The 27,961-nt window shown below is 37.0% G+C and overlaps 1 protein-coding gene across 1 annotated transcript in view; it reads left to right on the forward strand.

Annotated features, from left to right (window-relative positions):
* HMCN1 (hemicentin 1) overlaps positions 1–27,961 on the forward strand; it is a 523,850-nt gene that overhangs the window by 225,976 nt on the left and 269,913 nt on the right. Inside the window, exon 12 of the mRNA XM_036757836.1 lies at positions 26,461–26,602. Coding sequence (XP_036613731.1) covers positions 26,461–26,602 — 142 coding nt within the window. The remainder of the gene's footprint in view (positions 1–26,460; positions 26,603–27,961) is intronic.

A 27,961-nucleotide genomic window follows, 5' to 3' on the forward strand; every position in this document is an offset into this window, starting at 1 on the left:
GTTTTTATATGGGCTATAGTTGTCTAAATTTTTATTGACATCAAAATTGTACTCAAAAAATAGCCATTTGAAATATTTAAATTCCCTAGCCTGTGATCACATCATGGACCTGTGTTCGTGTCAGTTCAGATACTTCCTCCATAGGTACAAATCTCAATTGATCCACACCTTCTTGTCTTATTCGCTTCTCCTCTATGCCTTTCTATAAATCCTTCCATAAAGAATATACCCAACACATTGGGGGCCTTTCAGTGCTTAGAGAACAGTAAGTGCTTAATAAATGCTTATTGGATTGACTCTTAACAATTTAAGCTTCCTGATATTGCACTCCAACTTTCTTATATGATCATGAGTGAATAAGGGGTAATTTAGTACTTCATACGTGGCAATTACTGAGAATACAATAGTGAGACAGTCCTTGCCTTCAAAGAGGTTATAGTTTATTAAGGGGAGAGAAGCATATCACCCTAAAGGAGCTTATAGTTTAATAGGGGGAGATAAACATATAAAGGAGCAGTGACCAGGAGAGAATGTTTTAGTCTGGGAAGTCACAAGGATAGTGAGTAGATCTATAAGGGAGTTGATTTACACAGCTTTTCCAGAAGCAATGATTTGATGGTAGGATTGATTGGTAGTATAGTTTCCAGAGAAAGAGGTAGATGAGGAGGGGGTGGAGTATACATATCAAGCAAGGTAGATGGAAGGGATGGTGTACTGGAAGCATGATCCGGTGGTCTATAGCTGGTTACATTTAGTGTGCTATGTCAGCTCATTCCTCACTAATACAGCATAGCTCATCCCTGTGGTGGGCATTACAAAACTAAGTGGATTAAGTGCTCCAGGGCATGATATCTATACTGGTCATCCTGAGGGTGCAGTGGCAGGACAAATGACCCAAAAAATCACCAGATTGGGCAGTTGGAAAGCTCTCATCAAATGTAATGTGGCATCTGTGTTGTCACATGTTCTTCTAAATACATATTCTTCATTTATTAATATACTTTATGCTTGGGCAGCTAGGTGGCACAGATGGTACAGTGAATAGTGTGCTGAGCCTGGAATCAGGAAAACTCATCTTCCTGAGTTCAAAACTGGCCTCAGATACTTACTTGCTGTGTGACCCTGAGAAAGTCACTTAACCCTGTTTGTCTTAGTGTCTTCATATATAAAATGAGCTGCAGAAGAAAATGGCAAAGTAGTCCAGTATCTTTGCCAGTAAAACCCCGAAAGGGGACATGAAAAGTCAGACATGACTGAAAACAACAGGATGACAACCACTGCAACAAATTCTGTGCTACTTCTCATGTCTTTTCTAGTAATAAACAAGAATAAGCTTATATCCACTATATATTTTTCTAGTATCCTTTTTATTATTTCTAATTTTCATTATTGTGAGATCAGGGTGTTTTATATTTCATAACTATGTATGAATGAAATAACGTTGGTTTTGGTAGTTGCTCCCTGAAAATAATCTCCCAAATTAGTGCCAACAAATATTTCCAGGCTATCAGATTCATCTACAAGGTAAACTTATGTTTTCTATTCACTGTAATTTTTTAGATTTCTTCCTTCCAAAATATCAATATAAGATTTACTTGAGAATTGAAACTCTTTTGTTTATTGGACCAGTCTGTTTTATGTCAGATTTTGTTTTTGTTCCTTTCTTCTTGGTAGCTAATTTAATTTCCTTCCAAACTCTTAAGATATTTTATATCCTATGGAAATTGTATGTCTACATACTATGTAGAGCTGCTTCCAGTTTGACTTACATGGAAATGAGAACCCACTGAAGTATAAATTAATGGCCATCCAATCTTAAATCTTCAACTGTGTCTCTTTAGAATGTGCTGACAGCAAGCTTTGTATACAATGGCATTAGCAGTGTGCTTAGAGGAATTAAAAGTATATTATGTTCAAGGTCATCAGTTGAAGATGAAAAACAGCCTGAGAGCTTCTTTTTCATTGCATTTATATTTTTCTTCCAACTGTCTATAGAGCAGCTGGGAAGCTTAAAGCAATAAGCAAATTACTGTTGGCTTGGTTTTTATAGTCAAATTGTGGTTCTGCCGCTGTCTCAGCAGAATATTTTATTTAAAATCCCTTATGCAAGAGATTAATTACATCAAAAAGTTGGGAATAGCTCTGCTCAAGATGCTCTTACAAATAATTCTAAAACCTTCCTAAGATAACACACGCACAGATGACAACATTGACAAAGTAACCTGACATTGTATATGAAGGATCTTTTTCTTAAAGAAAACTACCGTGAAGAATTAAAATCTTTTGCTGACAGAGCAGTCATTTGATTTTTATTTTTTTCTTGGTAATGGAATAAAATTTTCAGGTCTGTAGGTGTGCCTTTTAATAGTTAATCTAGTGAAATAATTGGGGCATCATTGGCCCAGAATTAATTCATTACATTTCCAAGATGACACAATGTCTAGGTGACCTGGACCAATCTGTGTGGTAACTGTGTCACTAGATGCTCCCTAATGTTCCTTCCAGCTCTAATGATCTGTGAAACTCCGTAGCTTTAGTAGAGGCTTTCAGATAAAGCTGAAGAGCCAATGAATCTCTATATTCTGTTTCTCACTGCCTGTGTATTCTTAGGGGAAAGTTGGGAGAACTACTCAATCTCTGGATATCTCATTTTCCCCTTTTGAAAAATGAGATTTCCTCCTCTTTTCCTTCCTTTCTTCCCTTCCCCTTCCCCTTTTTCTTTCTTCCCATGTACAATAAAGACATTTGAGATATAGGCTCAGAATGGAGAGTGCCAGATTCTCAATCAAAGGACCCAGGTTCAAATGTTGGCTTCGCTACATGCCATCTCTTTGATCTTGAAGGGCAACTCATTTTATCCTTCTGTGCCGGCTTCTTATGTTACAAATCAACATGCATTTATTAAGATCCTCCAATGTGCCGAACGTTGTGCTAAGTACTGGGGATAGAAATAAGGGCAAAAAACAAGTCTTTACTCTCAAGAAGGTCAGTCTAATGGGAAGAATAATACACAAACAATCATATAAGCTATCTTCCTATCTGTGTGTATATATATATATATATGTATATGTATGTGTATATATACACAAGTACATATATAAGGTTTGTATATATAAAAATATATGCACATATAAAAAGTGTGTGTGTATATGTGTGTGTCTGTATATAGGTATATAAAGTTTGTACATAGTTGCTTGTAAGTTGTCTCTGCCATTAGACTGTGAGCAATACTTCATATATTCATATGACAATATGCTTCTCCATTTCTTCTTAGTGGAGAAATAAGGCTTGCCATAGTAATCATCACCCTCTCCCAAGCTCAAAATAGGCAGTAAGAAGCAATGTTTTGATCAGTCTTGGAACTTACAAACACCTTAAAAAGAGGAGAGGAAGGGGAACTGGAACTTCCTAAAAATGGAAGTTTGGTATCTGAGTTCATCACTATTTCAACTGATAGCTGGGCAGCATCTCTGTGAGAATAACTGTATCTCTAAGGAGAAATTTAAGAATTTTGTTTCATGCCTGGACACAAGAGGCACAAAAAGTTGCAAAAAGTTTTAACTAGCAACAACAAAGTTCTAGAACAATTTTTAGCAATATTCCTTTTGTAGCTCATTAAGAAGCATTGTAAATGAATGAGAGGTGATCTTTTATTATGTAGTGCTCTTATTATGTGTGTGTGTGTGTGTTGCAGATGACCTTTCCAAAGATTACAGCACGGTTTTAATCTATGTACATGGTAGGAATTCCCATTTTTATTGGTAGAATTGGCACTATGTAAATTTTCCTCTTCTGAACAGTTATCATGACTCTTTGGAGAAAAGGAAGGAAAGGGACAACACATGAATAAGAAATTCAATGTAGAGATGAAAAAAGTCAATCATAAGCATTTATTGCTCGTGATATAAGAGCATTATGCTAAATGTTAGAAATGCAAAGACAAAAAAGGAGAAGGTTAATCTGTCAGTCCATCACAGTAAGTATTTATTAAGCAATTACTATCTCCCTGCCCTGTGCTTAGGATGGGGGCATACGAACCCAAAGAATAAAAAATATCTACTCTCAGGAGGCTTACATTCTGTAGAACTTTTCATGCTGTACTTTTCTGGGTTTACTCAGCATCTCCTTGGGCACGTAGCCACTCTCTGAAAACTTAGTAATTGGTTATTCCACAAGGTCTAAGTATTTTAAGATGGTGGAGTCAGCCTAAATAATTGCTGGGTGATTTGAATATGAATGTCTAGTATTTCTGGCACTTTATTTATTCAATCAGCAGGCACCAGTGGAAGGAATTCTTCAGTTTTCCCAAGAAATTCCAAAAGGGACCAGACATTGAAGGTATTTATACAGAAAAAACGTTTCTCTCCAAAAGTTGCTTCCAGAAAGGAGGGTGCTGATAACCTCACAGTTTCCCTTCCTATGTTTATACATAGTTTGATACAGGTTGCAAGTGAGAAAATTGAGATGAGAGAGGTTGAGGTACTTGTCCAACGTCAAACATTTAGTAAGGTGGAGGCAGCATATAAACTCTGGTCATCCAGACTCCAATTTCACCGCTCTATCCACTGCACTATGTAGATGACCTCTTTTAGTCTGACCACCTTTAAATCTTTTAGCTTATATTCCTGAGCCTTGTCTCAGCAAATTGTTCCTTTTTTAATATCTGACAAACTCTTTTAAGCTACTCATGTGATATTTAGGCTCACTGAAAGCTGCTTTAGTGAATGAACTCCTGAAGGCTAAAATTTATTTGTAGAAGGGATGCCTTTCATTCTCTTCGCCTTGGTAGAACAGAACCATTGTTATCCAAATTCTATGAATAAGTGCTGCAATAAACTACCAAAAAAAGATGTTATTTACATTTTGCTCCCTAGTTTCTTAGGTCACCAATAGTGTAAATCTTCTCAGAGACATTCTTTTTGATGGCCTGTCTTGTTGGCAGTGTGTTCAGGGGAAAACATTTGATGAAGAAATGTTTTCAAAGCCAACAGGAAGATATATTCCAGAATTTATGGCACTGTTTAGTAGAAAATAAGAGACTACAGTTAATTTGTGGCCACCCTAATGTATTATTTTATGGTTGAGCGTACTACTGCAAAGCTACAGATGTTTGATGAAATAAACTGCTGTACTTGGAGGCACATTGCTATACTAAGTATGCTTTCTTTGGTCTTAACTCATGAAAATATTAGTATAATTAATGAAAGTTTGATAACCTACATGATTTTAGGTCACAAAATTAATCTCTGTGAAATAAGCTGGCCATTGGAAAATTGTTTCCAAATAGCAGAAATGAAAGAAGAATTTTTCCCAGGAAAAACTGAAGGATGAGAAAGTTCCTTGTCCTTCATAGATGCTTTAGGTACAGTTCTGTCTACTGGCAGAGAGTGTGGATTAGATAAACTCAGAGATTTCTTCCAGCCTCATGCTGCTTCTTTGTTTAGCCACCAAAAGACTATTGGCAACCTTTGAAAATGCAACTTCAACCAAATGATGGGGTTTGAAGCCAGATTGTGAGGGCTTTAGGAGTGAATTTTTGATGAGGAAATGAAGGCATCGAGTATAAGGAAGGAAGGAAATAAGCATTTATTAAGCATCATACTGAGCTCTTTACAAATGTTATCTCATTTGGTCCTCATCAGCACCTTGTGATGTAAGTGCTGTTATTATCCACATTTTACAATCGAAGAAACTAAGGCAGAAAGAGGTTAAGAGACTTGATTAAAATCATAATATAAGTCTGAGGCTAGATTTGAACCCAGGTCTTCCTGAGTCCAGGTCTAAAACTCTATCCATTGAACATCCTAGTTATCTTTTTCTAGAAGAGGCCTCTTATTAGTAATTTATCAGTATAGGGTAATATATTGAGGGGATGAGAAGATCAAGAAACATTTTCATTTTGGTTTGAGGATAGGTGGAACCTGAGTATGTTTCATCTAAGCAGTAATGAAGTGGGCAATAGTGATGAAGTCACCAAATTGGCAGAGATTTGAAATAAAAGAGCTGCAGAATGACTGGTGGAACAAGCTCCCAAAAAACTGTTGATGGTGAGATGGGGGGTAGCGGCAGAAGAATTAGCCTTAACAAGGAGGAAGGCCATTTTAATCTCTGACTTTGTCAGGGTACCACCATCGTCCCTGTCACCTACGCTCACAACATAGGTGTCGTTCTCTCCTCACTCTTTCTCACCCATTATAGCCAATCTGTTGTCAAGTTCTGTTGATTTTACCTCTGTAGCATCTGTCATATACTTCCCTTCTCTCCTCTGATGTGGCTACCATCTCTTGTATAGACCTTCATCACTTCAGACCTGGACTATTGCAACATTCTGCTCAGTTCTCTCCCCACTCTAATCCATCCTGCACTCAGCTGTCAAATTGATCTCCCTGAAGTGCAGGTCCAACAATGTCACTCACTCATCCCTCTCCCACTCACCCTCCTTCATCTCTGTGAGCCATTAAGGCACCATATTCAAGGTATTGGACTTGAAATGAAACTCTGTATTATCTATTAAAGTTTGTTATGTTCAGTATTCAAAGAGTAAATCTTCTTCAAATGAATTTTACAATAAGAGGGAGGGAGAAAATCCCTCAGATCTCTTTTACTTAATATTTTCTCTTTTATAGAAATTTGTGTGTATAAACTTTGCTTATCATATACAAAGTACCCTTATGTAACATCTTTGCTTATTGCATACATATTTAAATAGTTAATACTATTTTAAATAGTATATTGAAGTAATTTACTATTTTGAATAACATTGAATAGTCAATACTAGTTTTCATTGGAAAATACTATTCTTGACATTTTTACGTTAAGGAATTCTGCTAAATTTTTCTGTAGACTGAACAGAAAGACACATGCCATATACCTGCTTAAATATTTTTCTGCTGAATGAATTCAGTTATGGTAGTCTCAGACACACTAAAGCTCTTCTTATTAAATTATAATGAAAATCCCTAAATCACCAATTGTTGCCAATATTTAATTTTGGGGGCAATTTTAACTCTTTCAAATCCCAAGCTTGAGTCAGGGTAGATGAATGAAATGCTTTGTTAACATCATGACTTTTACTGGTCTTTTGGTTACAAAAGGTGATATGGAATATTGTGGGAGCCTTTACATCACTTATGATTAGTTTGAAAACCTCAGAGGATCATAGCCATAGAGCTAGGAAGGCATCTAGCTCAACTCTCTGAGATATTTTAGAGGAGAGAAGACGAAGGGAGCAAGTATTTGTGAAGCCCCCACTACATGTCAGGCACTATGCCAAGCATTTTACACATAATTTCTCATTTGATCCTCATAACAATCCTGTATGGTAGGTCCTATTATCAGCTCCATTTTATAGCAAAGGAAACTGAGACACAGGTTACGTGACTTGCTGTGCATTACATAGTTAATGTGTGGGGCTGATCCTAAACTCAGGTTTTCCTTACCACAGGCCCAGCACTCAATCCATTCTGTCACCTAGCTGCCCCATTTAATTTTAAGCATCTCAAAGGCTCATCTGTGGGTTTGTTTGGTTTCCTACCCAGTCTATACTCATGATTTCATCATTATAGGGAACTCTAGGTGTGGAAACCTCTCCCACTGATGCAGGTCAGCAACTCTTCTGTACTCTCTAGTCTCAGAGAGTTGCTTGACATACTTATGAAGTTATCTGACTTGCCCATGGTTACACAGTATGAGTAGGGGTAGTATTTGAATCTAGGTATTTCTGATTCCAACTCTGGCTCTTTATTCATTATATCACAGTGCTTCCCGTGGCTTTAATAAAATTAGTACATTTTTGAGCTTCCGATCATTTTCCCTCATTAAAAAAACAGACTTATTCAGGGTTGAGACACAATGACAGGACCATTCAATGGCATCTGCACAGTTAAAAAATGAGGTGAAATTTTCATGTCCACTTGCCTTACTTGTTTAATATAGTCCACTAGCTAAAGTGGACTGAAGTGAGCCTTTTTATTTTTTTGGTAATACATTCCAAGTTCCACATAATAAAATGTATAAAATAATACTGTGTTTGGCATTTATATGGAACTTTCATTCTAGTAATCTTTGTGTTTGACAGATGTTATAACAATTTAATAGTTGGTGGTAAGAATTATTTCCTTCTTATGTTCAGTGGAGAGTAGGAAAGATTATTAAATAGTTCTAAAATAAGACCTGTAAGGAAAGGTTAAAGAATTAGGATTATTTAGTTTGTCTAAGGATAGCATGTGGGATGACCTAATAAATGCTTCAAGGAGATGGAGAGTTATTATTATGAGCCTGGAGAGCAGCTGTTTTCCATCACCACTGAAGACAGAACATGAGGAAATGTGTTTAAGTGTAGCTTATGAAAGTTAGATTAGATAGGAAGTAGAACTTCCAGTTGTCAGAGAAGTTAAACCCTGAAAGATTATTACTAGGGAGAGAGTGCTTAATAAATGTTCTTGTTCTTATTATCATTCAAGTAAATGCTATCTGGAATTCTCCATATTTATGTTTCTGTAATAGATATGAGCATTTTCTATACAACCTAACAGAATTTATGCTGCTCCTTGACAGAGTGTGATTCAGTCTAACAAGACAACCATTTTCAAACCCGCATAAAAGATAAACATAAACACTCAGCATCGCCCTTGTTTGCTCAGAAGCATTTTTACCTCTTGACAAACTTTTTGCCAGTCTTTTTCCACTTTCCAGAATCTTAAGGTTGCAACCTTAATTATAATTATTGTTATAATAGTATATATAATAATATTATAATTATCGTAATTATAATATTAATAACCTGAAACAGAATGAAAGGGATTCTATGCCATTAATAAAATTTTATTTTCCCAGTGCCAGATTTCTTTCGGAACCAAATATTTCTTTCATATTCCAGGCTCCATTCTAATGTGCCTGACTTCCGTATAACCAGGGCTGACCAGAGAGGTCTCTTGAGGAAGATTCTAGAGAATGAAGTGTTGAGGGACTCCTTATGCTCTGGGTATCAGTATCACACAGGAACACAAACACATTGTCTTCTCTGTAATTATTTTTATCCCCTTAATTAAAGCAGATCTTTTCCTACTTTTGAAAAGTATACAGTGAGTCAATTATAGCTCAAGGGATGTGAGAACCTTTCAACTGAATAAGAATTGGCAGGTATTGAACTAAACCTGGAAGTGCATGGTAGAGAAAGAGAAGGCAGAAACATCGTGCCTTAGCATAAACAACCCCATTATAATGACTATAAAATAACAAATATTAGAACAACAGTGTGATCGAAATTGAAGAAAATAAGAATGAAGGGAAGGAAGTAGGGAAATTTTCCCTGAGATCTTATTGAGTCCTGATGTGGTTATTTGTGTAGTTTGGCTTCACAGGTAAATAAGGGAAAGATGTTGATGCAAAACTGAATTGATAACCTCCATGATGTGGGAAAATCAACTCCTCTTGACACACTAAAGAGAGTAGGGCCATTCGCCCCTTTCTTTGCTCTCTACAACAAACAAGTCCATAAAATAATTTTCACAAACCAGAATCATAGATATGAAACTATCAAGAACAATTAGTTTACAAGGAAATGCATTGATTAAGAGTGATCCCGTAACTTTTCAGGAAGAAGGGGTTACTTTTTATTAATATCTGAGGGATTATTTTGTGTGTGAGAGGTGCTGACAGTGAAGTTTCTGTACATTAGGTAAGGATTCTCTGCCCCTTTTAAGTTTAATCTGAATTATGACATTAGCTCCATCATTTTCTTAAGTCTCAACAACCAATACAACAATATATCAAGCCCTGATTTGTAGCATTTGTTCATTTCTGAGATGTAAATTCTCACACTGAAAATTTGGCAATTGACTGTCTCTAGCCTGTTGGAATTGTTTACTCCTGCCGCCATCCTTCCTAAAGTCCGTTATAGTAGTCCTTGATGTGGAAGGCATGCTACAGACATCTGTCATACCTTTCTTTCTACTTTGTAATAACATTTCTATAGCACTTTAAAGTGTGAAAATATATATTTCATTTGAGCCTCATAGTAATGCTGTGAAGTAGGTGTTTTGTATTTTAACTGGACCTATGATTTCACTGGTAGAGAGACCTTCAAGTAAAGACTTTCTTTACTAGTAGAGCTGCACCTTCTCCACAACTTAGAGGCCTGGTTAGAGGGTTTCCTGGACCACTGAGAGCTTAACTAACTTGCCTAGATTTAGATACCCAGGATGTGTCAAAGACTAAACTTGAACCTACATCTTCTTGACTCCTGAGTGGGCTCTGTAGCCCATATGCCCTCAACCTCTAAGGGTAGGTATAATAGGTATTATAATAAACATTTTATAGATGATATAACTGAGGCTGTCTTCCTTGTTAATGACTGTAGGCTACAGAGAATAAATATGGCAGCAAATGCCTATCATTCCCACAAAAAATCACATCTGATTTCATGATCCATTTAAGCTGAAATCTACAGATAGGGTGTTTGCCTTGAAAACTTCTGGGATCTAAGAGAGCTCTGCAGGGATAGGAAAAGGTACTGGGGGCCTGTGATTTCAGCAGTGTAGGGAAATGCTGGATAAGAAAATTCCTTCTGGGGCAGCTAGGTGGCGCAGTGAGTAGAGCACGGGCCCTGGAGTCAGGAGGACCTGGGTTCAAATGCGGCTCAGACACTTGACACACTTACTAGCTGTGTGACCTTGGGGAAGTCAATTAACCCCAATTGCCCTGCCAAAAAACAAACAAAAATTAAAAAAAGAAAATTCCTTCTACTAATTCAGATTGTCCCCTGGACAGTAAATTATATAAGTAACTCTTAGAGAGTTGCCTAAAACACTGACAGACTGACTTGTTGAGGGATATACAGTCAGTCCATAAACTTAAGCAGTTGCTAAGTGCCAGGCATTGTACTTAACTCAGTCATTATGGCATTATGGATAGAGAACTGGCCTTGGAGCCAGGAAGAGAGCTACACAAATGTATTTAATTGCTACTTCAAAAAAACTGATTTTGTCCTTGTAGATAATCCTTTCATCAATTCATATTGTAAGCCCTATGCATTTTAGCAAATAGTTTCATAAATTGTTATGGATAAATGAATTTGGCATATGACAGACATTGTTCTAGTGATCAATGTAGGCTGCTTGACAGCAAGGAGTATTTCATTTTTGTCTTTGTATGTCTAGCATCTGACGCATAGTAAGTATTTAATAAATATTTGCTGATTAATTGCTGAGTCTGTCTGAATTTGGCTTGTCTTTAATGATCCCTGAAGGAAGACCTATAGTTCTTGCTTCTCCTGAGACTTTTAATTTTATTTTATATCAGGGCTGTCAGTTGTCACGAATACAGACACATTTCATATATACAGCCATACCTACAAAAAATTGCCCTGTGTTGTTACATAAATAGAATACTGGTTAAAAACTTTTGAGTAAAAACCGGAGTATTCAATCATAGCAAGTATGATCTGACCCAGTATCCCAGAAACAGGCTGTTACATCTTCCTCCCAGGGTCTTCAGGGTTGTTGTTCATTCTTTTGTATTAGAAGAGGACCAATGACTTCACAGTATTCAGGTCAAGGTACAGTGTGTTTGACTATGGTTGATCAGTCCAGTATAAGCTTAGAAGGCTCTACCTACAGCTCAGGTGAAAGTAGTCCAGTTGAACATTTGGGATGGAGATGTGTCTAGATTTGTGCATCTTATGTTTCCTTGTGCTGCTGTGATTCTGCCTTTCTCACAGAGCACAGTGCCTTCTTTGATGGTCCTCTCAGCATCTCCTAAGTCTCACCATCCATAGTAAAGTTCTTCAGAGAGTCTTTGAGAGTGTCCTTGTACCAGTTCTTCTGACCTACATGTGAGCACTTGCCTTGTGCAAGTTCTCTGTTAAATAATCTTTTAGGTAAACATGTATTTGGCATTGGGGCTATGTGGCCAGCCCATTGAAGGTACACTCTTTGCAGAAAAGTTTGAATGCTTGGCAGTTTAGCTTGAGAGAAGACCTGAATGTCTGGAACCTCATCTTGCCAGGTGATCTTTAGAATCTTCCTAAGATAATTCAAGTGGAAGCCATCTGTTTTCTGGTATGGCACTGATAAACTGTCCAGGTTTCACAGGCAACCAAGAGCATAGTCAGCACGTTGGTTCTATAGATCTATAGTTCTACATACATACATATATATATATATAATATATATATATATTGCATATATATGAGTGTGTGTGTGTGTGAGTGTGTATGTATATATATATATATATGTAGTTCTATAGATTTGGTTTGCAGTCTGATGCCTTCACCTGATAGATGGTCATCTACCTGAAAGTCAGTATTCTCAGGGTAACCCCTGAGAGGTTGAGTATCTTTCTGACTTGAGCCCCTACTGACTGTGCTCCACTACTGTTAGCCACTACTGATTAGTACCCCAGTTCCATTTAACCATATAACATCAATTATGGTAGAAAGGGTATTTACTTCAAAAATTGAGCAAGAACAAAAGCACTAATGTGTTACCCTGATACCTCTGGGGCATGCTTTCTGCTCTACCCCCTACCTGTTTGGTCCCTGGAGAGAGTAGGCTCCTGGTTAGAATGGTTTCTACATAACATTAGGCCCACCAAGTTCGCTTGAATGAATCCTCTCTGAGATATTGTTCTCAAATGTCACTTTTTGATCCTCAGGGCACTGAACCTTAGGAATCTGCATCAGCTGAGCATGCTCATGCATCATGTGCATATGGTAGATCCATAATACATAAATATATGCATCTGTCAATTTCAAGATTTGAAAACTTGTTGAAAGGTATATTTGGTAAGGGCAGGAGAATATAGAGGCTAAAATACCAGATAATTTAAAGGAAAAAGCAGATCAGCTAGTCACTCAAAATATTCCCTTCTCAATGTGCAACCTTTATTACTTTGACCTACTTTGCTTAATACTATAAATGTTCTTTTTATTAAAAATTTCCAAAATGAAACACTGTAGTGTGGGCCAGTGATATCTTATGCATAGTTTGAAATGAAGGTCAAGTTATACTTCTAATATGTATGTCCTTATAAATAGAAATAAGATAATAAATATCATGCTTATTTTAGGAAGATGTCTACATAGTTCAATTACTTTTTTTCCACTAAAATTCACCATAATTTCAATTTATAATCAATGTATTATCTTCTCGCCTTACTTCCTCACCTTCCATAAATCCAAATTTGCATAAAAACAAGCTATATCCCTATGAAAGTGCTTTGCTGCTGGTGTACGATCTATTGGTCAGTTAATGAATCAGCATCATTCTACTTTGGGATCTGATATGCTTTTTCTCTTCTTTTCTGCAGAGGGATTAAGAGGCAGCAAGATGAGAAATTACAGAAAAGTCAATACTAAATACTAAATAGGTAAAGCCTATTTAATGATTAATTGGCTTCCCATTTTTGTCCCCAAAGTAGACATGATAGAATTTGAATAAATTTATAGGCTAAGATTTCGAGAAAGGAATAATTCAATTAAATTTGACACTCCATTATAAGAAGAGAGACCCCTGGATGGCCAATCATGAATTCCATATTCCTCTAGATATCATCTCCTCTATCTTCCTCCATTCCATCTTTGTATCTTGTCTGTGTCTCTGTCTCTCCCTCCATCTCCCTCCCTCCTTTTCCTATCTTTTCTCCTCTCCCTTTTTCTTTTCTCTTTTACTTTTCTTTCCCCCTCTCTCTCCCTCTCCTCTGCCTCCTCTCTCATCTGTCTTTCTGCTTCCTGGCTTGTCTATAGTCATTTCTTTCTGTCTGTCTGTATATGTGTCTCTCTTCCAATTTCTTTATACTGTGTCCCCGTCTTTCCCCACTGTATCACCAAGGGAGCTCTGGAGGTACTTGATTTGGAAACTTTTAGACCAGAATCTTGGTGCCTTGTTAGATGACCTTAGGGGCTCTAGGATTAGGAAATGTTCTAGGAGTTGTAAGTTAAACCCATGGGAGAAAAATATTCAGATCATAGGTAGATGAGATGGTTAGAGAAATACAATCTGCTTGCCCAGACCAGCCTAGGCTATATTAGTATACATTTTGAAATGCTAAAATGTTTAATTTTGCTATTTCCCTTAGTAACAGTAAAGAAAAAATGAAAGTTGAGGAAGATTTCTTGGAGCATGTTGGTACATTATAAATTGGCCTTGTGATAAGTCAATTGTTAAGTTTGTTTCTCCATATACCCAGAGTTTTAATTTAAAAATTATTAGCATGACTAACAGGAGTCTCTTATCATCCTATTCAGAACAGGAAATAAAAGGAAGTTACATTCTTTATTTGAGAGTAATGTCAATGTGTTTTAAACTAAATGATCTAAATCAGTAGGTACACATCTGTTACAATGGTACACAGCTGCTAATTACGATTCTCAGCAGGCTCAATGATAGTCATTACATTTCTTTTTGAAGTTAACTTCTTAACACAGGAAATGCAGACGATTGGAGGATGGGTCAAAGATCCTAAAACAGATTGTTGAGTCCTGTTTGATTTAAGAGAAATTGGACAGGTTTACAGGCTCAATAATCAATCTTTTCCAACTTTCTCATTTAGCAGCTTATGCTGCTCTATCTACTTATTTAGGGGAAATAAGAGTTTGGGTTTTTTTGTTTTTGTTATTTTCAGTTTTTTTCTCCCCACAAATGGGAAGAAATTCAGAAACCATTATGAACTAGTTTTCTTAGATTTTTCAGAAATGCCAGAAGTATAAGGTTCGTGTATGTGGTTTGTTTTTTTAAATAAAGTTGAGAGTATTTACTCAGATTTTATTGCTGGAATGCAAGTAATAACAAAAGAATACTAAGGAACCGAGAAATAGCTCATGGGATATCTCCTCTTACCAGCTTTGTATCTGCGTTTGTTATTATGTGATGATTCCTGTGAACATTTTTGCATAAGATAAGGTGCCAAGCTGTCCCTCCTCTATAAATTAGAAAATAAACTGAACAGAATTCAGGAGAAAATTTCAACAGAGTCAAAATCTCCTTAGGACTCTCTTCATACAAGCTATGGTTTGCTACAGAAAGCAGTGATAGTCTATGTTTATTTTCCTTCTATTAGAAGTTGCTATCACATAACTGATGAATTCCCCTTGTTTCAGCAAATGTGGACAATTTGTTTTATGAGCTAATGCCACTGTCCTATCTTGGTTGTCTTCATAATAGCAATAATAAATCATAATAATAACATCCAGTGTTTATGGAGTTACTTAAGATTCGTACGTCTCACTTGATCTTCACAACAACCCTCTTAGTTAAGTTCTATGTTATATTCTTTTTATAGATGAGGAAACTGAGTCTCTGAGAAGTTGTGCCTTTCTTAGGCTCTCACAGTAAATAAGGCAAGCTTTCAACTCATATTTTTCCAACTTCAAGTCTGTCACCCTCTCCACTGAGCCATCAACTTGACCACATTAGGAAGCTTAAGAGAAATCAGAGAATGAGTGAAGAATCTAATTTATTACTCATTCTCAAAGGGCAAAGCCCATTCTTCAGAATCCAACTCAAATCTTACCTCTCCATAAAAACTTCTCCAGGGACTCCTCCTTTACTGAAAAATAACTGCCATTTAATAGCATCTTAAAGTTTTCAAAATGCTTAAATACCTTATTTCATTTGAGCCATTGAACATCTCTGTTTTGTGGCTGTTACAGGGGTCATTATCTCTAGTTTCTCCAGTTTCTCTAGGAAACACGCTCAGAGAGATTAAACGACTTGGCCTTTGTCAGAAATTATTAAGTATTTGAGGAGGTCTTCCAGACTGTAATTCTACTCCTCTGTCTGCTGCACCTCAATGCCTGGATTCTTGTAACCCTCATTTAGCATTTTTCTATCCTAAATGTAATTTTTCTCATTTTCACTCCATATTTTGTAGCACTAAGTCTATTCAAGGGTAGGAACCATGTCATGATGTATTTCTATGACTTAGCCCATGCTAAGAGGGCAGTGGATGCTCAATCAATATTTAATGGTGAGGATGAAATATTTGTGTAAAATACATGTACACTGCGTTATAAACATACCCATCTGAATGACCACCTTGGTTTGTGTGTTGTGTTATACATCCTGAGGAAGGTCTGTTACCTTATAACTATTAGTTGGCAGCTAGGTGGCACAGTGGGTAGAGCACTAGACCTGGAGTCAAGAACAACCGAGTTCAAATTCAGCCTCAGACACTTATATATGTAAACCTGGGCAAGGCATTTCAGCTGTCTCCTGCAATTTCCTTAACTGTAAAATAGTAGCATCTACCACATAGGGTTATCGTGAGGGTCAAATGAGAAAGCACTCTGAAAAACTTAACATGCTATGTAAATGCTAGCTAGTAGTAGCAGTAGTAATAATGATGATAGTAATGATTGGTAGCAACATGAGATTTAAGTAGTCATTTTTCATGCATATTTATATAATGAAATGAGCAAAATTGAAAACATATCTCTCAGTGGGTGTTTACATGTGATAGCAGCCTCCTTTACAATGGTCCGAGTACCAATATATAAAATTGTACAGATGTTTCCTTCTAGTAGGTGAATGCCATTTTATCTGGCATACTTTTCAAAGCAGATGTTTGTAGAACTTTGATAATAGTGGAGAAATGGTTATTTTGATTTGTAGATTTTGATGTCTTGTTCAGAGTAAAAGCTTGATAAATGGTAATTGAAATATACCCAATTGGATATCCATTTTGGAGTTCAAAAGAACAGAGTAAAATTGGAGAATATTCCTCCTGACCTATGTATAATAAGATTTATGCTGATTATTATAATATATGATAGACATTTTAATATATTATATATTATGTAATAGACATTTTAAAAATTCCATGGTAAATTTTGCCTTTCTTTTTATTGAGTTTTCTCTCAAAAGTGTAGGCGTTATTACTAGTAAAATGTATGCTATACATTATATTTATATGCAAAATAAATGTATTTATGCACATGAATGCATATTTCTGACCCTTTCTCATTTGCACTTTAGTCCTGCACTTAATATTGCTTATAGGGTTTTAAAAAAATTATTTCATGATTGCCTGAACATGTCTATTATTGAACCTTTGGTTTTTACTAAGAACCAGTTCCCCCTGGGCTTCCACTGACTCCCCTAAATCTGTCAGTCCTATTTTTCTAGTAATCTAGGTCCAATACCTTAGATGTCTTTTGGCTTCACTCTTCTCCTTTAATCCTTATATTTAGTCATTAAGACAGGTTGGCATTTCCTCCAAGATCTCCCTTATGTCTGCCCCCTTTTCACCATTACCACTGTCACCTCTGTTATCCAGACCTTTATCATATAAGCTACTTTAGGAGTAACAACTCCCAGATTCTAGGATGCCCTTTCTCTAATTAATTTTTAAAGGATTCATCAGTATCTTTTGATTTTACATTGAAGTTATTTCTAGAAACCCCCCTTTCAAAATTGAACCTTATAACAAAGAAAAATGGTTAAGTAAAAAAAAAATACCATATACAGGGGCCATGCCTGGCAGTGCTCCCACCTCTTTCTCAGTTTTAGGGCATTTGTTTCATTATCTGTCTTTTAGGACCATTATTGGTTTTCCAGTTACTCAACCCAGCTTTCTTATACTTGTCTTTTCAATTAGATTATTGCAGTTATTGGATATATTATCCGTTTTTATTCTGCTTATTTCACTATGCTTCAACTCAGACCAATCATCTTATATTCTTCTGAATTTCTCATATCTTACTGCAGTAATATTGCATTACATTCATTTATTGAATATCTGAGTTCTTTGAGGTATCTGGGCAGTAATGGGATCATTGGATTAGAGTGTGATGTATAGTTGCTTTTCTTGCATAATTCCAGATTGCTTTCCAGATAGTTCAATTAAGTGATAGCTCTTGCAGTAGTGTATTTGTATGCCTTCCTATAATCAGTTATATTCCTGCAGGACAAAAACTTTTTTTAAGTCATGATACATTTCCTTGGAGCAGAAATCTTGAATGCCCTTAATGCTTCAAGTCAGACTTCTTCTCTGTGGCTTTGCCTTTCGTATATTTGGCTCCCTCCCACCCATATATGTTCTTTAGCATTATTTACTCTCTGCTTCAGTCAGGTCATTCTCTTAACTATTCCACAAACATGACATTTCCATGCCTTTGTATTTTTGCTGATGGTCCCCTTGTTTGGAAGTTGCTCATTTTTCCCTTTGCCATTGCAAATGCTTTGGTTTGATGTACGGTGAGTAGAATACTGGACCTGGCATCAGGGAGTTTGTTGTTGTTGTTGTTAAGTTGTTTTTCAGTAGTGTCTTATTCTCTGTGCCCCAATTTGGGGTTTTCTTGGCAAAGATACTGGAGTGGTTTGCCATTTCCTTCTCCATCTCATTTTACAGGTGAAAAACTGAGGCAAACAGGGTTAAGTGACTTTCCTAGGATAGCACAACTAGTAAGTATCAGGTCAGATTTGAACTCAGGAAGATGAGTCTTCCAGACCCCACCCCACCCCAGGCCCAGCACTTCATCCACTGTACCACCCAGCTGCTTAGGAAGCTCTGAGCTCACATCCAGCCTCAGACAGTTCCGTGCCAGGGAACACTGCCTCAGTTTCCTCATTTATAAAAAAGGAGTAAAATAACAACAGCATCCATCTCACGGAGTTATCATGAGGCTAGAATGAGAATTATGGAAAAGTACTTTGCAAACTTTAAAATGCTGATGAAGAAGATGCACGATGAAGAAGAAGAAGCAGAAGCAGAAGAAGCAGAAGAAGAAGAAGAAGAAGAAGAAGAAGAAGAAGAAGAAGAAGAAGAAGAAGAAGAAACAGGAGAAGAAGAAAGAGAAGGAGGAGGAGGAAGAAGAAGAAGAAGAAAATGAAGATGACAACTGGATCAGCTCAAGTTATGTTTTCCTTCAAAAAAGATTTACTAGATCTCTCTAGGTCTTGTAGACTTTAGACAGTCCAAATGTACTTTTTGTTTATACAGCATAATTCAGGACAAGTATATCCTACTCTGTGTTGTTTACATTTTTGTTGTTAGCTTTAATCTCTCTAACTGCATAATAAGGTCCTTGAGGGAAATGAGCACATCTTATACTTCTTCAGTTTCTCCCACAACGCTTTGCCAATTTGGGCCATAAATAGGTCCTTAATAACTATTGATTTATTGGTAGAAACAAGGTTTGGTGAACTATACCTCAAAATATACATGGCAGGTTATAAGAAAGAGTTGGTTGTGTTGCTAATCTTTCAGTTTGGGGTGCCAATTTTAATGACATTGCTATCAAAGCAGCAGCTTGAGATTCTGCCAAATCATTAGTTTCTTGTCCATTTATGACCTATGTTACATTATTTCCATTAATACACAAAAACAAATTCACATGGAAAAACTTAGGATCTACGAAGTTGACAGTTTTAGATATATGGAAGTTTTTCCCCAAAAGATTTCTTAAACTAGTTCATCCTGACAATTTAGAAATTACATCATATTAGTAATATTTGCTGAAAATGTGTGAAACATACTAAAGTAGTGTAATTCATTGTTCACATAATATGTCACGCTAGATTTGAAAATTCTGTACAAGGTTAGTGTACAGCTTAAATGAGCTGGAATGTGAGGATAAATGAGGAAGGCATCAGTGTGTGTTAACTTCCTTGAAGGAAAGGTTCTTTGCAAATCTGAGCAGTTATTTGAAACAGGTGTCATTGAATGTTACAATAGGTTGTACAAGGGTGTTGGAAATTTTGCAACAGATATTTGTGTTGCAACTGTAGATGGCAGTAACTATTCACTTACCCCTTTTGACATATCTATTCCATTAGAGAGATTTTAATTGATTTCATTATGAACTCCTCATGTGGAACTGAGTCATAGGGCAAAGCAAAGCAATGTTTACTCTGAGTGAATAATTTGGAATATCACTGTTATTTGCCATGCAACTATGTATTTTACTGGTAAATACAGCTCTTACAAATTCACAGTTAAAGCCCCACACAATGTAAATAAATACCTTGAAAACCAGAGTACAAAAAGTAATTTTTGATGTAGTGAATTTCTGCCTAATGCTTTAGTTGTTCATTGTTCAATGTTTAGTTGTTCAAGATCATGAACTGAGAATTGTGAAGAAAATGTAATTGTCTTTGATACTAATCTCATGTTAAATATAAGGAAACAGAGGCATAGAGAGTTAAGGACTTTTGCCCAAGGTCACACAGAGTGGTAGAGCTTGAATTCAAGCTCGACTCTTCGGATTCCAGATTCTACACTCCAATAACTCTTCAATTTTTAAGTCTTTTTTCTGTAATAATTTGATGGAGGAAAAACCAAACAGCAATTAAAACCTTAAATGTCAAGAATTAAAATTCACTCATGAGGAGAGCTGCAGAGTGATTAGAAAACAACCAAATAATTTGATTCCTTCAGGAAAAACAACTAAAGTAAGGGGCTTTAAGGAATTAAATCTATTCTAAGTGAATCCCCAAAGCAAGAATTGCAATCATGGTTTCAGATGAAGCAGTAAAAATTATAGTTGCCCTCAAGAAAGACTAGCAGAGACAATATGCTATGACTTAAGGCATCATAGCTGATGAAACAATATTAAAAATATACATATATTATGTACAGATATGTGTATGTGCATATGCGTACTCATGTATATCTTCTGTCATTGGACATGATGCCTTTGTAATTCCATTGAGTTAGTATATCAATACATATATTTAAACAGGCACTGCAGATAGATAGGTACATATATAAATAATATACGATGATCCCAATTTTACCCTTGAGAGCAATACAAAATAAGTATATTTCAGTTTCCTCATTCTTCAGATTCTTCAAATGTTTAAAAGTTGTTATAATAAAATTAATTTTTCCTTATAAATTTCTTTATTCAAAAAAGTTGTTGAATGCACTGTACATTGATTCTGTAAGAAATACAAAAATAAGTACTTGCCCTAAAATAATTTACTATCTTATAGGAAAAATAAATAGTTTAATGCAAAATAGAATATAAAAGCGCAATAAATTACAACTCATTTGTAATAGTCTGTGGAAGAAGTAAGGAAAGCCTGACTAACCACAATGGTAGCTGCATGAATAAATAGATGGGGCTGTTTATGAGAGATATAGTGGAAACTGGGATGCCAGGATTCAGGCAGCAGGGAAAGAAAGGTTCTGGTGGGATTGTAGGATCACTGATTTAGAGCAAGAAGGGACCTTGGAACCTGGGTAATCCATCTCTCTTTTTGCAGATGATGAAATGAGGCTGATGAAGATTAAGTCAGTTGCCCAGGGTTACCCATGTAATAAGTGGCAGTGCTCAGGTTTGCGCTTAGGGCCTGTGACTTCAAAGCCAGTGTTTATTGCACTTTTACCACATAGCTCTTGTTCTTCAGTTGTTCGGTCATGTCAGACCCTTTGTTTCCCTGCCATAGGCCCTACTGTTCATCAGTTCCTAAACTACTTCATAAGATGGGCCATCGTTATTGTTTTTTTAAAGTGGTAATATCCTTTCTAGTGCCAGAGCAGATCTCTCACCTTTTGTGGGGGTGATGTCATCACATCTGTGCATTGCATCCATACTTATTTTGTGACCCTTAGCAGCAGCCTGTATCCCCACTTTATTTGCAAAGTGACCTTTTAGCTCTCTGCATCCTGGTGTGGGTAATTGATGTTTTCTTTCACTTTGATATCTGAACTGCAGTGGGTGGGAGTGGAGTCATTGCTGGGACCAGTGCCAGAGAAGCTCAGGAATAATAAGCTGGATAGGCAACAGCAGCTTACCGGATCACGTTTGGGTGAATGTCCTGAAAGCCTCCTGAAACTCTACAGCATTATCGTGCCAGTACAAGCTGGACACGTAAAGCACTTTTCTTTTGCAAAATTTTAGCACAATGTAGGTGCTCAATAAACAAGAAATAACAAGAAACATCCCTTCTTCACTTACTCTTCTGAAGGATGATTCCCTGCAACACCCACACATGCATGGACAGTTTTCCAGTATTTCAGAATTGATGTGTCCCAGATGGAATCATAATTCAAACTTAACAACCAGTTAGTCTCTGATCTCCTATTTCTCGATTCAATTCAGTTCTCTTCAGAGAACATTTATTAAACACCTACTGTTTGCAAGATAGTGGTTATCACTCCTGTCTATGATAAGAACCAACTTCAGGCTCATAGAACTGTCCGTGAGACCCAGAGTTCTGAAAACCATCCCAAATAGTTTTTCATAGTTTGAACCATACAATATAAAACAAGAAGAGAGGAATGTGGTACAACCTGCCAAAAGGAAGGGGCTAAATCTAATCCCTTGCTCAACACTGCAGAAGTAACATATGTACATTGGTTCTGTTGCATCACATTTCCATTTATAATGAGGATAAAAGGCCAAGATGGCAGCTGGTAAGCTGGGACTAGAATGAGCTCCGTACCGAGTCCCTCCAAAAACCTATAAAAAATGGCTCTGAACCAATTCTAGAACGTCAGAACCCACAGAACAGCAGAGGGAAGCAGGGCTCCAGCCCAGGACAGCCTGGATGGTCTCTGGGTGAGGTCTATTCCACACGGAGTTGGGAGCTGGGAGCTGGGAACGGAGTGGAGCAGAGCCCAGCCTGAGCAGCGTGGAACAACCAAACTTGGAGTCGGGCGGATGGGGCCCCTAGCGCCCTGAATATGTGAGCTGCGGCAGTTACCAGACCCCTCGACCCACAAACACCAAAGACTGCGGAGAAGGTTAATGGGAAAAGCTGCAGGAGTGGAAGGAGTTCATGGTTCAGCTTCCAGCCCCGGGGGCAGCGGAGGCGGGGCAGCTACAGTTGCTGCTGCTTCTGGCCCCAGGCCCACCTGGTGGGAGGAATTAAGTGGCAGATCAGAGCAGGAGTGCATGGCCTGCTGAAGATTTGAGCCCAGTTTGGGCTGGGGGTTCTTGGGGAAGGAGGAGTGCTGGGGTGACAGAGCTGGCACCTCCCCCCCAAATGTGGAACATAGAACTCGTTAGTCTGCAAGCAGTCATACCCCACTGAAAAACTCAAGGGTCAAGTTAGTTGGTTGGGAATATGGCCAGGCAGCGAAAGCACACCCAGATTCAGTCTCAGATTTTGGATTCTTTCTTTGGTGACAAAGAACACCAAAACATACAGCCTAAAGAAGACAACAAAGTCATAGAGCCTACAACAAAAGCCTCCAAGAAAAACATGAACTGGTCTCAGGCCATGGAAGAGCTCAAAAAGGATTTGGAAAAGCAAGTTAGAGAAGTAGAGGAAAAATTGGGAAGAGAAATGAGAAGGATGTGAGAAAACCATGAAAAACAAGTCAATGACTTGCTAAAGGAGACCCAAAAAAATACTGAAAAATACACTGAAGAAAACAACACCTTAAAAACCAGATTAACTCAAATGGCAAAAGAGCTCCAAAAAGCCAATGAGGAGAAGAATGCCTTGAAAGGCAGAATTAGCCAAATGGAAAAGGAGGTCCAAAAGACCACTGAAGAAAATACTACTTTAAAAATTAGATTGGAGCAAGTGGAAGCTAGTGACTTTATGAGAAATCAGGATATTATAAAACAGAACCAAAGGAATGAAAAAATGGAAGACAATGTGAACTATCTCCTTGGAAAAACCACTGACCTGGAAAATAGATCCAGGAGAGAGAATTTAAAAATTATTGGACTACCTGAAAGCCATGATCAAAATAAGAGCCTAGATACCATCTTTCAAGAAATTATGAAGGAGAACTGCCCTGATATTCTAGAGCCACAGGGCAAAATAGAAATTGAAAGAATCCATCGATCGCCTCCTCAAATAGATCCCAAAAAGAAATCTCCTAGGAATATTGTCACCAAATTCCAGAGCTCCCAGATCAAGGAGAAAATACTGCAAGCAGCCAGAAAGAAACAATTTGAATATTGTGGAAACCCAATCAGAATAACCCAAGATCTGGCAGCTTCTACATTAAGAGATCGAAGGGCTTGGAATATGATATTCCAGAGGTCAATGGAGCTAGGATTAAAACCTAGAATCACCTACCCAGCAAAACTGAGTATCATGCTCCAAGGCAAAATATGGATTTTCAATAAAATAGAGGACTTTCAAGCTTTCTCAGTGAAAAGACCAGAACTGAATAGAAAATTTGACTTTCAAACACAAGAATCAAGAGAAGCATGAAAAGGTAATCAACAAACAGAAATTGCAAGGGCCTTACTAAAGTTGAACTGTTTTGTTTACATTCCTACATGGAAAGATGATGTGTATGATTCATGAGACCTCAGTATTAGGGTAGATGAAGGGAATATGCATATATATATATATATATATACACACACACATATATATATGTTTATGTATATATAGAAGTGAATGTGTATGTATGTATATATCTATGTGTATATGTATGTATGTGTATGTATGTATATATATATGTGTGTGTGTGTATATATATATATATATATATGTAAAAGAGAGAGAGCAGACACAGGGTGAGTTGAAGATGAAGGGAAGATATCTAAAAGAAATAAAATGAAATTAAGGGATGAGAGAGCAACATACTGAGAGAGGGGGATAGGGAGAGATAGAATGGGGTGGATTATCTCGCATAAAGGTGGCAAGAGGAAGAAGTTCTGTGGGAGGAGGGGAGAGGGCAGGTGAGGGGGGAATGAGTGAACCTTGCTCTCATCAGATTTGGCCTGAGGAGGGAATACCATACATACTCTGTTGGGTATCTTACCCCACAGGAAAGAAGAGGGAGGAAGATAAAAAAAAATAAAAGGTGGGGGGAATGATGGAGGGGAGGGCAGATCGGGGTGGAGGTAATCAAAATAAACACTTTGGAAAGGGGATAGGGTCAAGGGAGAAAATTTAATAAAGCGGGATAGGTTGGGAAGGAGCAAAATGAAGTTAGTCTTTCACAACATGAGTAGTGTGGAAGGGTTATACATAATGATACACATGTGGCCTAGGTTGAATTGCTCGACTTCTGAGGGAGGGTGGGTGGGAAGGGAAGAGGGGAGAGAATTTGGAACTCAAAGTTTTAAAAACAGATGTTCAAAAACAACAAAAAAAAGTTTTTGCATGCAACTAAAAAATAAGATACGCAGGCAATGGGGCGTAGAAATTTATCTTGCCCTACAAGAAAGGAAGGGAAAAGGGGATGAAAGGGGAGGAGGGTGATAGAGGGGAGGGCTGACTGGGGAACAGGGCAACCAGAATATATGCCATCTTGGAGTGGGGGGGAGGGTAGAAATGGGGAGAAAATTTGTAATTCAAACTGTTGTGAAAATCAATGCTGAAAACCAAATATGTTAAATAAATAAATTTAAATAAAAAAATAATGAGGATAAAAATGACCAAAAGAGGGAAAAAAGGAAGAAATCCTTTATTCTTTATGTTTGGATACTTTGTAAAGGTACACTTGGGCACTGTATTAATCTTCATTTTCTCTCATGAAAATGTTTGTAAAATATCCTTTTCAATAGCATCACATTTCACAGGTGATTCTATCACAAATAGGTTGGTGAAGTATCCAGGCATTAGATTCATTCATTCATTTATTAAATACCAATTTACTTGTATTTATTAAGTGCCATTTATTAAGTACCAATTGTGCACAAAACACTATGATAGATGCTGAAGCAGACACCTGGTTTAGATATGAAATGGTCCTTGACCTCATGGAAATTACAGTCTGTTGGGGAATGGGACATAAATACCTTTGACTAAAATACCCAACATCAAACAAGCAAAGTATAGACAATGTCTAATTTGAGAGCCAAGGGAGATAGTTGCTGCCTTGAGGGTCCAGGGTCATCTCTTTCACAAAGGAGATGGTATATGAGTTGGACTCTAAAGGATAAGTAGTACTTCAACACGGGCATTTCAGGAAAAAGGAAAAATGTAAGCAAAGCCATGGAATTAGAATGATACATAGCATGTATGAAGTAGTCCCTTTTGAGCAGTGTAAAGAGGTTTAGAGAGTAGAATTATGAGATACGGTTATAAAGATATGGAGATGCCATATTTTGAATGGCCTTGAATGCGAGGCACAGGATTTTGAAATTTTCTAGAATCCATGGTTTGGGATAAAAGTTAGAACTCCAGAAGTCAGCAAGGGATGGAGAAACTACACAAACTAAAGACCGAGTTGATCTTAAGAGCTAAGATCTTTTGCTTCCCTCAGTCTGACTTTATTAATCCACAGTCCAAGCTGGGAACCAGTCATTGAATGGGAACATACTAGAAGCTTTTAGGGATTTCAGTAAGAATAGGGAACTGGAGTGAGGGATACCAACTACAACAGCAGCAGTAATTATAATAATAATAATAATAATAATAAAACCAGCAAACATTTAGTACAGTGCTTTTAAGGTTTTCATAGTAATTTTTAGACATTGTCTCAGAAGGTGAAAAACAGAAGACAGAATCATGCAAAGATTCATACCTGATAGCAGATTTTGTTTAATGGAGATATTACTGTGCATATTTATTATTCTGCTTTTTTTTTAATTTTCAGAGCCACCCAAAGTTACAGTTATGCCCAAGAATCAGTCTTTCACAACAGGGTCTGAGGTGTCCATCATGTGCTCTTCAACTGGTTACCCCAAACCAAAGATAGTCTGGACGTATAATGACCTGTTTATCACGGGCTCACACAGGTACTGGCATTGTATCATGCTCTTGGGTCATGCTTTATTTTCTAAGGTGTGAAGATAGTTTTTTAACTCCTAAAAGGATCTATGAACTTTTCAAAAAATTTTGATAATCATATTTCAATGTAATTGGTTTCCTTTGTAATCCTATGTATTTTATTTTATGCATTTATTTATGCGTTCATAAAACTGTAAGCTTCATCAGATTGCCAAAGGTATGTGGGGGAGGGTCCTATGACACAAAAAAGGTTAAGAACTTCTGCTCTAAGAGAAACTTCTTTTATTACCCTTATGAAACTAAGGGAGATAATGCCTTAGCTAGCACTTTCAGATGTTCCCAAAATACAGCAAGAAATGCAATGAGAAAAATTGCAAAGAATGGCATCAAAGAATTTTTAGAATACTGGACTTTGGAGTGAGGAAGCCTGGGGTTCAAATCCTGCCTTAGACACATACTAGCTATGAAACCCTTAGAAAGTCATTGAACCATTCTGTGCCTCCATTTCCTCAACTGTATATCCAGGGGATTGGACTCAGTGGCTTCTAACTCCAAATCCCTGATCCTATGACTCAGTAATCCCAACATGTGGAGTCATTCAGAATTGCTCTGTAAAGTTTCATATTGCAGTCACAAGTTAAGTAGAGAACATGCACTTCTTAACAACATATTTATTCAAATAACAAATATTTATTGGCTGCTAAGTGTCAGAAACTCTGCTAGGTGCTAGGTGATGTTTAATATCATTTAGATAATGTGTCTTAAGGTGCCATTGTTGTTTTGAGAACTCTGTTTAAGGAAAATGGTCCTAAATTTGATAATGACACATTTTCTATAGAGAGTTTTATGGTTACAAGGTTGTTACATTCACAGTCTCATTTGATCATCAGAACAATGCCATGAGGTTCATAGAATAAGTTTCAATATTGTCATATGTGAGCAGACAGTCTCAGTTCTCTAGAGGTTTGGGTTGGCCCAAGAGTACATAGCTAATCGTAGTATAATCAAGATTACAACTCAGGTCTAGTGATTCCATTTCTGGTAATGTTCTTAGAATTGTACCATTTTTTTCTCACTAAAAGTCAATATAGAAATGAGAAAAGGGACATTAGTTCTAATGAAATAGGTTGCAGACATTGTGAGAGATGAGTGTCCATTTTCTCATCCTACATATTCAAACATTTTATGCTCCGTTAGTTTTTTAAAGCCATTGAATCTTGCCACACTTCAAGGTTATAATGAACATGTGGAACATAAACAACAAAGCTTCCAACCATAGGGCTTCCATTACTTTGGGTTTGGCATAAAGAATCTAGAATTTTGAGCCAGATTGTATCCCTGGGCCATCATTAACTCATTTTAGGCTC

This window comes from Trichosurus vulpecula, chromosome 4 (assembly GCF_011100635.1).
Source record: "Trichosurus vulpecula isolate mTriVul1 chromosome 4, mTriVul1.pri, whole genome shotgun sequence".
NCBI classification, from domain to species: Eukaryota; Metazoa; Chordata; class Mammalia; order Diprotodontia; family Phalangeridae; genus Trichosurus; species Trichosurus vulpecula.